General features: G+C 39.5%; 1 protein-coding gene across 2 annotated transcripts in view; it reads right to left on the bottom strand.

The window, feature by feature from the left end:
- The window catches only part of LOC124612501 (C-1-tetrahydrofolate synthase, cytoplasmic), a 163,410-nt gene that overhangs the window by 6,007 nt on the left and 139,216 nt on the right, over window positions 1–18,187 (bottom strand). For both annotated transcript variants that reach the window (XM_047140742.1, XM_047140743.1), the window contains exon 18: window positions 17,683–17,809. In XM_047140742.1, the coding sequence (XP_046996698.1) occupies window positions 17,683–17,809 (127 nt within the window). The remainder of the gene's footprint in view (window positions 1–17,682; window positions 17,810–18,187) is intronic.

Below are 18,187 nucleotides of genomic sequence, written 5' to 3'. Positions count from 1 at the left end.
GAGTATCTTACAGATTTTAAATAATTCACAATAATGGATGTGGAAAATGTTATATTATCATTAAAAAAAATAAAAACCTCTGCTAGATACGATGGGATGCCTACTAAAGTGATTAAAACAGTGTGCGACATAACAGCACCCCCCTTAAATAAAATATTCAACCAATCTTTTGAACAGAGATGCTTTCCTGATGTTTTGAAGTGTGCTAAAGTCAGACGTCCGTTCAAGAAAGGATCGAGGGAAGACTTGGGAAACTATCGCCCTATTTCTATTCTTCCAGTCCTGTCATTTATGGCAAAAAATGATACATTTATAAGTAACCAATTTGGATTTCAACCATGAAAAAACACTCTGGATCTAGTGAATAACTTTACTGAAAAGATATGCAAATCATTTGATCGGAGGAGTAAAGTTATAGGTACCTTCTGTGATCTCACAAAAGCATTTGACTCCGCGAGCCATGACTTGCTTATCTACAAATTAAACAAATGCGGGATTAAGGACAATACTGTAAATTGATTCACATCGTACTTACACAACAGATAACCAAGGGTAACTATCACCTCAGAAGCAGTGATTTATTATTCTAAATGGAGCACAGTATCACAAGGTGTGCCTCAAGGCTCCATTTTGGGGCCAATCCTGTTCCTATTCTATGTAAATGACTTACCCCATCAGTTCTGTTTGCTGATGATACTTCTGTTTTGATTGAAGATGATGCTACAGAAAAAATTCCAAGCTCCATCGTAAGTGGACTGGATACCTTATAAAACTGGTTCCAGTTAAATCGGTTGAAACTGAACATTGCAAAAACCCATATGGTACATTTCAAAACTAAACATTCAAAATGTATGGAACTTAAGATACAACATAACAATCAATTTATAAAAGAAGTTGACATGGTCAAATTCCTGGGACTAAATGTGTACAAACACACATATTGACTTCCTATCAAATAAACTACGCAGTTTTGCATTTGCAATGCAATGCAATGAATTTCACCGATTTGAGTACACGAAAAATTGCTTATCATAGTTATTTTGAATTTGTTATTAGATATGGGATAATTTTTTTGGGGAAGTTCAAGTGAAAGTAATGTATCTCAAATACTGAAACTGCAAAAGAAATTTGTCAGATACATGTGTACTGCACAGCGAACAGAGTCTTGTCACCCATTATTTCAGAAACTACAAATCCAACCTGTTCCCTCAATATACAAATGAAAGTATAATCTTCCTACACAGCAGACAAATATTATTTGAGGAGAATCATTTTAACCACATATATAATAAGAGAAATAAAATTAATTTTATGCTAGCCACACACCAGTTGGAATTATGTGCATGGACTCCACAGTACATAGGGATGACAATATACAACAAATTAATGGGTCAAAACATATTTAATATGAACCCAGAAATTTTAAAAATGAGGTTAAAGCAGATTCTGTGGGAGAAATACTACTATTCAATAGAAGAATTCGCAGAGGATGAAATGATAATTTGGGTAAGGAGTAATTGAGTGTTAGATTTTATTGGATGTAAATATAACAAAATTTTATTATTATTATTATGCTGTTTGTTAACATCAGCTGTTCTTTGTTTATGGTGAAATATTGCCATTATTTTGACATGTCTCATGTACCTGAATCAAGTGATTTAGATTATGTACATTATGAGACAAATAAACAAAAATTCACAAATTCAGCAGAAAGCTATCAAAAAAACACCAACACACACACACACACACACACACACACACACACACACACACACACACACACACACACACACGCGCGGCATTTAAAAGATTTAGAGTGAGTGCTGTCAGTCGCTGTCAGTCTGTAAATGGGGTTTTCAAAGAGAGACGTTTTCAAAGCCAGCTTGCACAGTAAAATACTCATATACAAACAAGAGCTATCCAGCTAACTGTTAATCTTGGAGCCCTGTGTCATGGCCTGAGTAAACTGCCCCCATTCCCCTTCCCAACCTCTCTCAATAACTGTTTCCTCTCTGAAGAAAAAATATGTACTCTACTGTTTGGAAAAAGTGAAACACCAAGACCAAGATTTGTGATGACAAAGAAATTTATTCCATCAGTTAGGAACATGACACTACATAAATGATTAGCATTACAAACCTGTATATGCACTGTGACAGTGGAAGTTCAATATCAACAAATGTTGCAATCATAATTGTGAGATCTTGTGGCATGGAATCAAAGAGCCCCTGAATATGCTGCTGGAAAATACTCTGCCACCCGGTTTGTAGATGCATCCACGAAGTATCAACTGTGATGCAGCGATTGCAGCTGAATGAATAAGTTGCCGGCCAACCATGTTCTAAACATGTTTGATGGGCAACATGTCAGGCAAACAGGCAGGCCAGGGAAACAGTGGTACCCATCACTCTTCAAAGAAGGCTAGCACATTCCTCACCACATGCGGCAGGGTATTGTCCTGCTGAAATATGGCACATGGAACAGCCTGCAGGAGGAGCAGTGCCTCAGGCTGTAAAACCTCCCTGATGTTCAGATTGCCTCAAGACATAGGAGGCCAGATTGCATGTTATAGGCAATGGTGCCCCAAACCATCACACTTGATATTTGTTCGCTATGCCACTCAACAATATAGTCTGCCCGATTGTGTTCACCATGACGGCGTCCAATGCACATGCAACCATCACTGTAGGGCAAGTTGAAGTGGGACTTATCCAAAAACACTACATTTTGCCACTCAGTACCCCAGTGTCAGCATTCACATGGCCATTGCAGTATGTGGTTTTTGTAGTTTCTGGTCAATGGAAGCCGACGCATCATGCATGCCACCAGTTTAGCCCACAGAAGATGGCATCAATCTATCAACACAGTCATGTCCACGCTCGTTGCAATGCTCCAGTGTCATGCCAACACTGTGAACAAAGCTGTTTCTCTGTTATGGCCAAGCAGACAAGATGGTGGTCATCTCAGTGTTCTGGGCACATTGTGTCATCCAGTCACTGCTGTGTATGGCCCTCTTCTCTCCATGGGTTCCACATATGCCTCACTTTTCAAGCAGTGTGCCCTGTATAAGCTGCAATATCATGGAATGACAGACCCACCACAAGAAACCAATCATTCTGCCCCATTCGAACACAATCACATGCCTGTGTTCCACCCTGTCATGTCAGCAAGGCATAGTGCCACTTGGTTGCACATTTCCACTTCATATGACAGCTCTGCACTCACTGAGCATTGCATAACACTGACCTTTCTGGCCACATAAAAGAGGGTGCTGTTGGGCCTATGTGCATGCTACATCTCTGCCATCTGAATCACTCATTATGGTTCCACTGTTATATATGTTGTCTTATTGCAGCATGTTGCAGACCGCTGCTATTGAGTGTTTTACTTTTTACAAAGAGTAGCATAGTTCTTAAAGCTCAGAACATTAAAGTCTCTTGAGGCAGAGACTGCAACCAGCAACAAATGCTTTTAAAAAGCTAGGAGTACTATAGTTCAATCTTTTATCTTGGCGGTTCGCGCATGCCCGCCCAGACGCGCGAGATTGCTGCGTTGCCAGTTGTACACGCCAAGAGATGCAGCGCAATAGTATAGTTCGCAAACTTACATTTAGGGGGGAGCACGCAGTTTATGAAGTAAAGCCACCACGGCCGCATTAACCCTTTCGCTGCTACAGAGACATGCTCCCCGCATTCCGCGCTGTGTGCGATTATGTCATCACTGCACTGCTCGCCTGTGCAGACACATGGTGTTTCGACTGCTTTGACACACTTCATCATTCGATTTCACGAAAACTATTTGACCCAAAAATTTGATTTTTACACATCTTCTTGACTGATATCTTCTCCCCATAAATGACTTAATTTTGTTTCGATGTTAATGCAGTTATTGTGCAGCATTAGATGTAGTAAACCATTGCACGAAATTTTGAAGAGTTTGCAGAGGTAAAAGTCCATAGTGTATACTTTCTGTATGGTCGATTTTAGTTGCCACTAGAAATTTCAAAAAATTACATTCAAACGAATAAAATTTATGAAGTAAGACACTTCGATATTGTTTTTAAATAAAGAAAATATTAAGCACCGAACAAGGTTTGAACTCAGAACCTTTCGCTTAGCAACCATATGCTTCAACCATTAGGCTAACGCAGCTCGTCATTCAATAGATCTCCCAGAGGACTTTAAAATATCACGCAAAATACCGACAAACACTGTTGGTATGACTACGAATTACTCATGTTTCGTCGAAGTACAATAGGAAATAAACAATCACGGCTGTTCTTTATTGCGAAAAAGCAGTTAGTGAGAATGATATAAACACCTTTCCTTGCTATCACCTGAATTAGGGGGCTTATTGCTTATTTGGTTTAATTAATTAATAGAATATGAAGCAATTGGTATAAAGAATGCTTTTTCCAAACTTTCTATAAAAGAAAGTCTGCTATCAAGACATTGCTTTTGTTCAATTACTTTATTTATGACTGAACGTTTCTAAAACTGAAGACACTCATCCATGCTCTGCACTGCAGTCGAGCTCTGGCAACGTCGTTCTCTGTTCATTGGCTGACTATGTTTTGTGATGTCAGATGCGCAGAATGAACCTAAACTCGGCCGCCGTCGTAAATGATGTGCACTTTAGTCTTATAGCTAGGAATGCAGCCCATTAAGGTAAGTATTAGTCATCCTTCCTGTAACTTAAACAAAAATGCATGCTAAGAAATGCTACATCTAGTTATGCAGTGGTCTCTCATTTTTGTGACATTTCCATGCGGATCACAAAACAATGTGTAATTTGTACATTAATAGTTTTGAAATTATATATAATACAAATAGAACTTAAAAATAAACAAAAATAATCAATTTTTGAAAATATAATGTAATCGTATAGATAAAAAATTACTCAACAAGTGGCCACAGGAGAACACTCAAGTAAAGGTACTGAAATATGCAAGTTTTTGGAGCCAGTGGCCCTTTCTTATAGTCCATAAGTTGAAGGGAAAGGAAAAGGAGTGAAAGAAAAAGAACTGGTGAGGTTTAGGATATGGGGAGAGATTGGAACAATTATTCTGATCCCTGGGTCAGGGGAGACTTGTGATACGAGATGAGATGAAAAGACGGACTTAGGAACTCCATGGGATGAGATTTGAAGACCTAAAAGCTTAAGGATAGAATTTAGGATCATAAGAAACACATGATTACTGACAAAACATCACACAAGAGTTAATAAGAGGGGAAAGTTAAGTGCACTGGGAAAGTTAAGTGCACTATACATGGTAGACAGGTGAAGGGGACAAGAATAGAAAGGTCACAAAATAAAAGATATCGAGAACTAAAAGGGGTGAGAAATGAAATAGTTACTGAAAAGAATTGCTGAGACAGAAGAAAGTAATGTAAATTTATGCTAGGTGGGTGGCGAGAACCAAGGACATGTAGTGCCAGTTCCCATCTGGATAGTTACGAGAAATTAATATCAGGGGGGAGAATTCAGATGGCAAGTGTGGCAAAACAGCCACTGATGTCATGACTGTACTACTGTAGAACATGCTCTGCAACAGAATACTGTGTGTTGCCCGTATACACTTTTGGTCTTTACCCATTCAACCTAATCGATAACTTGGTGGTACCCACCAAGCTACAAAGTTAGGACCAACTGGCACAGAGAATGTGTACTGTTACTGTCAACACAAAATATCTTGTTGCAGAGCATGCTTCACAACAAGGTGTTTGTGACCTCAGTGCCTGTTTCACCACACATGCCAACAGAATTCTCCCTGCTGATATCAGTTTCTCAGAACTCCACAGGTGGGAACTGGCATTACATGTCCTTGGTTATTGCCACCTACCTGACCTAAACTTATGTTAATTTCCTTGTTCTCGGCATTTATTTCCAGTAGCTATTCCTTTCATTTGCTCCCTTTCACTTTTCTATATCTTATTTTCTTATCTGTCTATTTTTCCTCACCTGCCCTCCTTGCTCCACCTGTCTACCATGTATCATGCACTTAGCTTTCCCCTCTTATTAACTCTTGTGTGAGATTTTGTCGATAAGCTGTGTCTTGCTTACCACCTCATTGTCATCCTTTAAATTCTCAGATTTTCAAATATCATTCGATGCAGTCCCCAACAATCAGTCTTTCCTTCTCATCCCGTCCAGTAAGTCTCCCCTGACCTAGGGTTCTGAACGACTTTCCCTATTTCCTAAACCTCTCCAGTTATTTTCTGTCATCCTTCTTCCTTTCCCTTCAGCCCTTCCTCCAAAATAAGGTGCCACTGGCTCCAAAAGCTTGCACATTTTCATAACTTTTATGTCTGTTTTCTCTTGCCACTGCTTTGTGAGTAAATTTTCTCTATCTAATTATGCTACACTATTTGATCAAAAGTATCCGGACACCCCCCAAAACATACATTTTTCATATTAGGTGCATTGTGTTGCCACCTCCTGCCAGGTATTCCAAATCAGCAACCTCAGTAGTTATTAGACATTGTGAGAGAGCAGAATGGGGTGCTCCACAGAACTCACGGACTTCAATTGTGGTCAGGTGATTGGGTGTCATTTGGTCATATGTCTGTACGTGAGTTTTCCACAATCCTAAACATCCCTAGGTCCACTGTTTCTGATGTGATAGAGAAGTGTAAATGTGAAGGGATATGTGCAGCACAAAAGCACACAGGCCGACATCGTCCGTTGACTGACAGAGACCGCTGGCATTGAAGAGGGTCGTAATGTGTAATAGGCAGATATCTATCCAGACCATTAAACAGGAATTCCAAACTGCATCAGGATCCACTGCAAGTACTATAACAGTTAGGCAGGAGGTGGGAAAACTCTGATTTCATGGTTGAGCAGCTGCTTATAAGCCACACATCAAGCCGGTAAATGCCAAATGACACCTCGCTTGGTGTAAGGATCGTAAACATTGGATGATTGAACAGTGGAAAAACATTGTGTGGAGTAATGAGTCATGGTACATAATGTGGCCATCTGATGGCAGGGCATAGGTATGGCAAATGCCAGCGTGTATAGTGCCAACAGTAAAATTTGGAGGCAGTGGTGTTATGGTGTGGTCGTGTTTTTCATGGAGGGGGTTTCACCCCTTGTTGTTTTGCATGGCACTATCACAGCACAGGCCTACACTGATGTTTTAATCACTTTGTTGCTTCCAGCTGTTGAAGATCAATTCGAGGATGGCGATTGCATCTTTCAACACGATCAATCACCTGTTCATAATGCTCGGGCTGTGGCAGAGTGGTTACACAACAATAACACCCCTGTAATGGGCTGGCCTGCACACAGTCCTGACCTGAATCCTATAAAACACCTTTGGGATGGTTTGGAATGCTGAATTCGTGCCAGGCCTCACCAACTGACATCGATACCTCTCCTCAGTGCAGCACTCCGTGAAGAATGGGCTGCGATTCCCCAAGAAACCTTCCCCGCATCTGATTGAAAATATGTCTGCAAGAGTGGAAGCTGTCACCAAAAGTCATTTTCAGCCAAGTGCCCGGATACTTTTGATCACATAGTGTATATTTTCAAAAATTGATCTGCTTTACCTAGAACTGAGCATAGGTGACTGTTCCATTCCTACATTCCTACAAACTGTTACACCCATGTATTTGTAGTAGTTGCACGATTCCAGTAATGACTCATTGATAATGTAGTCATGAAAGACTGTGTAATTTATTTATTTATTTATTGTGCACAATTTTACATTTCTGAATGTTTAAATTGAGTTGGTAGCCTTTGCGACACTTTGAAATGTTATCAAGATGACACTGAATATTTGTGCAGCTTTTATGACATGTCTTCAGGGCTTGGATTTACCTGAGTTTTTTGTTCTCAGTTTATGATAGTTTATTTGTGAGAACTTTCTGTAAATATATGAGAGTCTTGTGATAGCAGTTGTCAGAAGTGTCTACAAACAGCAGCGTGAGTGTGCCCGTGAGAGCTGAGGTTTTTCTGTCCTGGTTCCATATGTGAAGGGAGAGGTTGCAATGGAAGTGAATCGGGCTGCAGCTGCACTTTTAATAGCAAGAAAACATAAACAACCATATTCATGTTGGATAAGAGAGTGGCTCAGGCAATGGGACGATTTTTTTGAGCATGCAGGAATCTCACTGTAGAGCTTGTGATAAAAAATCCACAAAAATTTTGAAATTCATGAGAACAGCAGTGGGGATGGAAGAAATACCTTTTGTAATTGTAACCAAAATAGTCAATTTACACACTATAATGCATAAATCCATTAGTGTTAGAGACAGACTGTTGCGACGCAAATATTTACAGCATCAGCTACATTTATTCTCTTTAATATTTGGCAGAGAAACAATTATGATGAAATAACATTATGCTAAATTCATCTTGATATCTATAGATGTTCAAAAATCAAATAGGGCGAACATCTGATAAATGAAACATTCCTAGATATACATTTATTTGAACCTTTTTTATTTGAACTGACTTAAGGAACCACTCATGAATTCCTAAGGTCTGTTCTTCAACAGCCAGTATAATAATACGAGGGCCGTTCAGAAAGTAACCTCCGGTTGATTTAAAAAAATACACCAAGTTAAATAAAAATATTTTAATATATACATCTTACAACTACATCTTTGCACTATTTTTCTACATAGTCTCCATAGCGATTGAGGCACTTATCGTATCTCTTCACAAGCTTTGAAATTCCTTCTGCATAAAAATCACCCGCTTGTGCCTGGAGCCAGCCTGTGACCGCATCTTTGAGCTCTTCGTCGTCATCAAACCACTGTGACCCAAGCCATTTCTTCAAATGCATGAAGAGGTGATAATCACTTGGCGCCAGGCCTGGGCTGTAAGGTGGATGGTTGATAACATCCCACTTGAAGGACTCAAGAAGGGCCGTTGTCCTGCGAGCAGAGTGAGGACGGGCGTTATCGTGCAAAAAAACGATACCAGAAGTCAGCATACCACGGCGTTTGTTCTGTATAGCCCGTCGTAACTTTTTTATTGTTTCACAGTACACGTCTTGATTAATGGTCGTACCACGTTCCATGAATTCAACCAACAACACCCCTTTGGCATCCCAAAACACCGCTGCCATCAGTTTTCTGGCAGAAAAATCTTGCGAGGCTTTTCTTGGTTTGGTAGGCGAATTTGAATGTGCCCACATCTTTGATTGTTCTTTTGTCTCAAGGTTCACATACTTAATCCAGGTTTCGTCACCGGTCACGATTCTGTTTAACAATGGTTCTCCTTCGTCCTCATAACGTGACAGAAAGTCTAATGCAGAGGCCATTCTTTGAGTTTTGTGGTGGTCGGTAAGAATTTTGGGCACCCATCGTGCACAGAACTTACGGTAACCCAATCTTGCTGTCACTATCTCGTACAAGAGAGTCTTAGAAATCTGTGGAAAACCAGTAGACAACTCCGACATTGGGAAACGTCGATTTTCACGAACTTTTGCATCAACTGTCTGAACGAGTTCGTCAGTCACCAATGATGGTCTACCACTCCTCTCTTCATCATGAACGTTTTCTCGTCCACTTTTAAATAAACGTACCCATTCACGGACAACTCCTTCACTCATAACTCTTGGTCCGTACACGGCACAAAGCTCACGATGAATAGCTGCTGCTGAATATCCTTTGGCTGTAAAAAACCTTATGACAGCACGCACTTCACATTTGGCGGGGTTTTCTATTGCAGCACACATTTCAAACTGCCACAAAAACTAAACTAGCGCAGGTACGACGTTCACTCGACCACGGCTTGATGCCGACTGACCTGTTGAGTGCGTGAACGCACAGATGGCGTCGCTACTCCCCCCACAACCCGCACTGTGACCAATCGGAGGTTACTTTCTGAACCGCCCTCGTATAATCAATAAATACCATGTCATGAAAAATTATTGCTTAAAGTTATTTTCAAACATAACTTCACTTTTTTCTCTATGTTAATTAATCTCTGTTATAAAACCGTAAAACTACTTTGCCTTATTTCTTGAATTGTGGGTATTCCAGTAAATTTCTTCTGTAGAGATTAAAAATTGTAGCCATTTCAGCCAACAAACTTTGCTTCTGATCTCAGTTCCTGTAGTCCAGTAACTGAACATTGCAAGATGCTGGCCTTTCTTTGTACAAACTAATGAACAAACTAATTAAATGCACAACTTCATCCCTGAGTCCAATTCCTGACAGCTTTCTTCATTGCTTTTTTTCCCAACACATTGCTGACGTTCACTCATAGTGCATATCCATCATGACAGTACACTCAACTGTCACAATAATGCTAGTACACATTCATAAAGTGGCTTATTTTAGTGTTGATGTGGTGCAGTGTGTAGCGTGATAGTCTTTCATTCATATTTCCATATTAACATGGGATTGAGTCTCTTCAGTGACCCCCTTTTTTTTTTTTTTTTTTTTTTTTTTTTTTTTATTTTCGTTTGTTAATAATAAGGTCATGGCGTTTTTACATGTTATTTTCTGTGTAGTATTGTTTAAGTACAGATTATTCATTTACGAGGTAAAATGAGCAATTTTATCACTCAGAAATTTGCAACAGCCATATATTATGGCTCAAAACAAGCAGTTTTTGCAGGTAATTCGATTCGATGTATGCATGAGTATGGCAAAATATATTATTAACATGTGGTAGTGTACAAACTGTGAAATATGGTAAAAATCTGGGATGCAATAAGGCCACTCAGCACTCTACGAATACTCTTAGATCTCCCAACAAAGACAGTATGGTTTTTCTTCTCTGACAACTTCGGTGAGCAGCTCTCGAGAGATGGAGGTTGCCATGTACAGGAGAGGTCTAAACCACAGAGCATGGCTATGTGAAGCAAGGTGTCCATGCAAAAGACTTTCACTCTCAGAGAGCTTTTGTGAGTAAATATGTGTTGCGCAAACTGCACCATGAGTCAGCTGACCAGCAGTGTCAGAGAGTGGGGCAAGGTTTCTGATAGTCCTGCTCTCTCATGTAGGTGGCAACCTCTGTCTTTCGTGAGCTGCTCATAAAAGCTCTCAGACAAGGAAAACTATATTGGCATTATTGGAAGAGCTGAAAGTCCTTTGAGAGTACTGAGCAGCCATATTGCATCCCTAAATTGTGCCACATTTCGAAGTATTAAACCTTGGTAATATAATTTACCACACTAGTGTATTCATTAAATAAAAGTACCCCTGAAACTGCTTGTCTTCAGCTATAATATGTGGCTGTAGCACACTTCTGAGTGCAGAAATCACCCGTTTTACCTCCTAAATTAACATCACAAGCAGTTAGCCTATTTCAAAAGTTCTAGACTTAAACAATACTTCACAGCAAATAACTTATAAAAACATCATAGACGTATTACATACGATCAACAAATGCAAATTAAAAAACAAAAATCACTGATAATACTCAGTTCCCATATGTGCTACGCACTGCACCATATCAACAGATCACAGTATCAATGTACACTGGTTTTTTCAGTACAGTTGAGGCCGCTGTGAGTGAATGTCAGTGATGCGTCACAAAAAAATATAATGAAGAAAGTCGCCAGGAAGTGGACTCAGGATGAAGTTGTGTATTTAATTAGCTTATAAGAGGAAAGACCAGCATTATAGAATGTACAGTTACTGGACAACAGTAACTGAGACAAGAAGCAAAGATTGTTGGCTGAAATTTCTACAGTTTTTTAACGCCCCCAAAGAAGAAATTTACCAGAATATCCACAATTCACAGAATCATGGCAATTGGTTTTACAGCATGGATTAATTAACATAGAGAAAGAAATGATGTTTGACAGCACCGGTAATCATTGTGGAACTCACAAAAATTTCATTTAACTTCAAGCAATACAGCTGTATGTACAATTTTATGAGACATGGTATTTATTGATTATATTATTATATCAAGTGTTGAAGAAAAGACCTTCAGGAATATACAAGTGGTTCCCTAAGCCATACAAGGAAAGACATTCAAATAATTTTGTGTCCAGAAATGTTTCATTTATTAGATATTTGCCATATTTGGCTTTTGAATGTCTGTAGTATCAAGATGAAATTTGTGTAATGGCATTGCATCATAATGGTTACTTTACAAAATATTAAAGTGAATAAACATAGCTGAAATTACAATGAAATGAATACCCTTAGCTGCTTACAGGCATTGACATACATCAACGGGGACAGATGAAAATGTGTGCCCCGACCAGGACTCGAACCCGGGATCTCCTGCTTACATGACAGACACTCTATCCATCTGAGCCACTGAGGACACAGAGGATAGCGCGACTGCACGGATTTATCTCTGGCACGCCTCCCACGAAACCCACATAGCATGGTCACCAATGGTATCTGTTCTTTCGGATGGTATCTGTTCTTAGCATAAACATAGCTGATGCTACAAATATTAATGTCACAGGCAGTCTGTTTTTAACACTAATGGATTCATGCATAACAGTATCTAGATTGCAATTTTGGATCCTATTACAGAGTATTTGTTCCTTCCCACCACCTAAGCCACTCTCTTATCCATCAAGAACATGGTCGTTTACACTTTTTCATTGCCATTAAAAGTATCAAAAGTTCAGCTGCAGCCTGACACACTTCCATTACAGACTCTTCCTTCATGTACAGAACTATGACAAGGAAATCTCATGGAGAGTGATCTATCAGCTCTCACAGTCACTCCCACCCTGCTATGTGTAAACACTTCCAACATCTGCACTCACAAGACCCTCAGACACACACGGAAAGTATTTTCAAGGAATTATAAGACAGTCACTATCAGCTAAAATTTACCCCTGGTGTAAACAATTCTTTGAATACTGTTCAAGAGTACCAAACTGTCGGAGAGCAAAAAACTCTCACATGTATCCCAGCCCTGATATCTTGACTCATTCTTGGATCCTACAGATGAGCTGACTTTGGTCGCTGTTCACATGATACATATTACTCACAAAAGCTCTTTGAGAGTGAAATACTCTCACATGTACATTTGGCCTTAGAGATAATTCCATCATCTGTGAAAAGTCTCAAGTTACTATTAATATAGTATTATTCCACTTAATCTTGCATGTGGATTAATACTACATTAATAGTAACCTCAGACTTTTCACAGATGCAACATCAAGTGTATTACAGAAATCAAGGAAGATATGGATGAGCTACAGATTACATTGGAGGACCTAAGAAACAAAACTGAAAAATATTTCCTCCCTTTTCATGCAGTTTCTTCCCTACTCTCTTCACATAGTCTACTAAAGATACATTCCACCTACTATTCTTTGTATAAGATGAAACTAGTGACTGTTAATATAATAAATGAGAGGAAAAATAGCTTCAAAGTCTTTTGGGCAAATGAGTAATAGCTATACACTGATCTGCTCTGTCAAAGCCAGTTTTGTTCTTACTGTAGTCAATGTTGTGGCATCGGTCTAAGGCAGACCACATCACCCAAACATCGGCATGAGTTTGTAGCTGGGTACTGCTATAATGCTAGTATATCATTCTGCAACACAGCTGTCTACTGTATCAGTATATACTAAATTGCTACAAGTTCTAGCCTAAAACAATGTTTCACAGCTAGGTATGAGAGATGTGTGAGCTCCTGTCACCACACCGTGGCCAAGCATGTATAAAGGGCTTTCAAAAAGAAACAAGCTGGAGGCATAGTTACAGAAACCAGTACCTGTGTGTTAGAAGTATTGACCCTGGCTCTTGAGACACCGGTCCCACTGTGACACAAGGTGGTGAATGGCTGTTTCAAAAATTCCCCGGGGCTGCGATGTTAACCAGTTCCTCACGTACAGCTGGACGTCATCATCCAAGGTGAACTGTTTGCCCCCTCAGAGACATTTTAAGGGGACCAAAAATGGCAAAACCACAGAGAGATAGGTCTGGACTGTATGGAGGGCGAACGAGAATCTCCCATTTGAATTTCTGCAGGAGTGCCGCGACTGTGTTGGCATTATGAGGCTTTGCATTGTTGTGGGGCAGAATGAGCCCATCGGTGATATTGCCTGGTCATTTTGATTTGAAGGGTGGTCAAGGTTAGCGAGTAATGTTGGGCTTTCACTGTTGTCTCATGCTGCAGGAAGTGAATCACAAGGGGGCCAAGAACATCAGCATAGGGGCAAATCATTCACCTTGGATGACAACATCCAGCTGTACGTGCGGGACTGATTAACATCGCAGCCCCGTGAATCTTATGAAATGGCCATTCACCACCTTGTGTCACAGTGGGACAAGTTTCTCAACAGCCAGAGTCAATACTTCTAACATACAGGTACTGGTTTCTGTAATTTTGCCTCCAGCTCATTTCTTTTTGAATGCTCCTTATACAAATACTCCCAGCGAAGATGGTAGCAGCAGTTCCTTTGCACATTGCATTTTCCCAGAGTAGTCTCTGTGCTAGTCATCAGTTGTGGGTGCAACGAAGCAGCTACAGCTTCATCGAGCAACACCATCTGCTAGGTGAAGCCACTGGTCTATGCATCATAACAGACAGCACTGATGATTCCGGGCTTCGAACTGCATCTGCCTACGAAGGTGGTCTGGTAAGTCTGGTAAATATCCATGAAATAATGGCACATTTCTATTGCGCCTTTATGGCTGGTAAGCTTGATTATTCCAAGGATCATATAATTAATCTCAACAATGTACAGAATACAGTTCATTGTTGACAACGATCTGAATTGGTCAATGTGTCAACTGCAACCAAAAAACAAGAAAAATGTTACTAAACATTTTCATGTGAAGGATTAAACTGATGCACAAATCAAAACAGAATTGGATGAAGTTCACATGGACTCTGCAACATCATTGAAGACCATTTACTTTTGGATTAAAGAAGTTAAACATGGTCAGACAAGCACCGAAGACAAAGCATTCTCCAGCCATCCAATTGAGGTCACAATAAGGAAAACCATTGGCAAAACCCATGAGATGGTAATACAAAACATCAAATTAAAATTCATGAGATTTCTGAGACTGTAGGTACCTCAACTGAGTGAGCGCATAATATGTTGCTTGGGGAACTGGCTATGCAGAAGCTGTGCGTGAGATGGGATCTGTGACTGTTCACAGTAAACCAAAAGCGCATCTGGGCACAACATTTAAACACAACGGCTGGCGATGTTTAATAGTAAACCACAAGACTTTCTGCACCGATTTGAGACTGCAGATGAAACCTGGACCCATCATTACACACCAGGGTCAAAAAACACTCAAAATAATGGAAAAAGTCTGGTGAAAGTACACTGAAGAAGGCAAAGACCATTTTATCAGCTGGTAAGGTGATGACTACTGTCTTTTGGGATTGTCAAGGAATAATCCTCATAAATTACTTGAAAAAAAAAAAAAAGCAGAACCATAACTGGACCTTATTACAATTCATTGTTGGGTTGTTTGAAACATGCTTTGACTGAAAAAAAGATCAGGGCTTGCAGGCAGAAAAGGACTCGTATCAGGATAATGCACCATGCCACACATCAGTGATAATAATGGCAAAAGTGGGTGAACTGGGCTTTGAATCGGTTCCTCATTCACTCTATTCATAATAATTAGCCCAAAGTCACTTCTTCCTGTTCCCTAACTTAAAACTTTGGCATGCTCGGAAGAAACTGTCATCATATGCGGAATTGGTAGTTGCACTCAACAAGTATTTTCCAGAGTTTGACAGAACCTATTTTTCTGACAGCACGGAAAAGCTGTAGTATCACTGGATGAAGTCTATAACCCTTAAAGGAGACTATGTTGAGAATTAATGTGAGTTGTTTACAAAACAAACATTTTTCTTGCTTTTTTACCAAACTTATCAAACCATCCTCATAGGTGAAGCCACCCATCAGACACCATTATCTGACACCCCAGGCAGCTTTTGAGAGTCCCCAGCTCAACTTGGGGCGTCGTCTTCTTGTCCCTGCCACTCACTTTGAGCCATTGACAGTGTACAGGACTGCCATAAGCTCTCTATACTACAGAGGTTTTGCTTGTATCAGAAAAGCCATATCGCTGCCAGTTCCAGTTACACCATCTCTGCATTCTACTGCTACTGCAGACCCACCCACTGCCACAGGACACAGTCAGTTTATGGGCACTGCCATCTACGTACTATATGAGAAATGATGAATAATAAAGAATGTTTTACTCAGTCAGCATTCTTGAGTTCGCACTCACTGCAATACTGGACGATCCTATTTCCACAGTCTTCCACAGATGCCATTCTGCAGGCACAAGTGGTCCAGTGTAGTGATTGGTACAAATGTGACACCATTACATGTGGTGTCTGGCCATTACATTAATGAAGATGTGTGGCTTTATGGCTTATACTGCTGCTCTACAAACAGTCTTCAATAAAACTGTTGTGCTAGTAAACTTACATTTTCTGGAAAGAGAATAAAAATCTTGATTTGGCTTCCACTTCACTGTGAAGGGGTGTTCTTTCCTATGGAAAACAATCCAAATCACAACTCACATTTTCATCTGGAAAGAACAAATCTACATCACTTGTATCTTATCTTTCCATCTTTCCAGTCCTGTACCTCCTCCTCCCCCCTCCCCCACCCCCATCCCCCCCCCCCTCCAAGAACAAGAAATATTAATAATTATTTCAAGTTTTTCAACTCTTGTCTGCTTCTTTGTAGTTGTATAAATCGCCACCAGTGCGATATACCTGGTGAGTGCAGCTCTCTGACAACTGGAGCTGATTATACATTATAAGGCTAAGTGGCTTCAGTGTAATGCTAACAGTCCCTCAGACAGCAGGTACTGTGTTTTGAGTATGTAGGGGTGTGCGCATTTGCATGATGTATGGGCATGATATTAATATATGTTTCAACCAACTCCGTGTGTTATTTCAAAAACTTTGCTGTTGTATGCTGTCAGTAGCTTCTGTTTGTTTTGGCAGCTTACTAAACAACATATACATTTGACTGGCCTCTCATTAATGTTATTTTTTATTACTAAGACACAAATTACTCAGATACTTAAATTATTATAGCATCCTAGTATAATTTAAGGAGTCAAGTTATATACTGTAAGTGAAGAAAAAATCAAAATCCTAAATAACCATTAAAAGTTGATGATTAAGAAAGTAGTAAAGCCTTAAATAACTACCAATATGAGGGGCCATAGGACAAAGGTGTTCATGTGTGCAGGAAGCATTAAGTTGATTAAAAACTCTGCTGACATGTTTGGCGATGGAGCACCCATAAATGGACAATGAAAATTAAATCATTACAGAACTGATATCAGTCATAAAACAAATTTTACTTTGTGCTAGTCATTGTAATGACATGTTTTAGTTAGCAGTAGAATGCACACAGCACAATGTTAATACTTGTTTTGTGATTATATTGACAGTGTAATAATTTAAATATTGAATTGATTGATTGAGTTTTTAATCTGGGGTCCTTGTGTTAATTTACTATAGGTATAATTGTCATACATGTCATAAATGTCTAATACATTTTGTGCATATACAGATGCATACCAGAAAAGTCTAATATCACGCTGTAATTCAGTTTATTACGACATGAAAGAGGAAGGCTGCTATTGAGAATCAAATCAAAGTCATCAGGTAAAAGGAAACTACAAGCACCAGACAACAGCATCAATATGAACAATACTCCTCGGTAATGTATGTGTACATATCTGTAAATCACAGCTGCAGTTAAACTAATAAACTTCCACAGGGAGAAGCTTTATTTACCTGTTTAGCATATTTTTCCAGAATTGCCTTTACTTCAGGAGTCAGCTCTACCGATCCAGCACCATACATTTCCCTAGCAATGGTATTAATTTTGTCCTCCAGTGGGATATCCAGTTCATAGAGAAATCTGAAATGAGGAAAAGACTCATTATTTATATTGAGATTTAATAATTTTACACACACACACACACACACACACACACACACACACACACACACACACAACTTGATATAGCAATTCAATGCCATCACTGCTACCGAAATTGTGATTACAATGAATACTTGGGATTACAGTAAAACAATGAAAATTCTAGGATGAAATAACAATATGGATATTAGAATAGATTGCTACTCACCACATAGCTGAGTCTACTATTAAATGTGACTGCTATTCTCACCACCACTTTGTGGTGAGTAGCAATATAAGATTGCAATAATAATTGTTACTTCACTATTTCCAGGATCAAAACATATCTACAATCCATTAAAATTTTAGTCTTAGGAC

This window comes from Schistocerca americana, chromosome 4 (genome assembly GCF_021461395.2).
Source record: "Schistocerca americana isolate TAMUIC-IGC-003095 chromosome 4, iqSchAmer2.1, whole genome shotgun sequence".
In the NCBI taxonomy this organism is placed as follows: Eukaryota; Metazoa; Arthropoda; class Insecta; order Orthoptera; family Acrididae; genus Schistocerca; species Schistocerca americana.
This window is presented reverse-complemented; position numbering and strand designations above follow the sequence as displayed.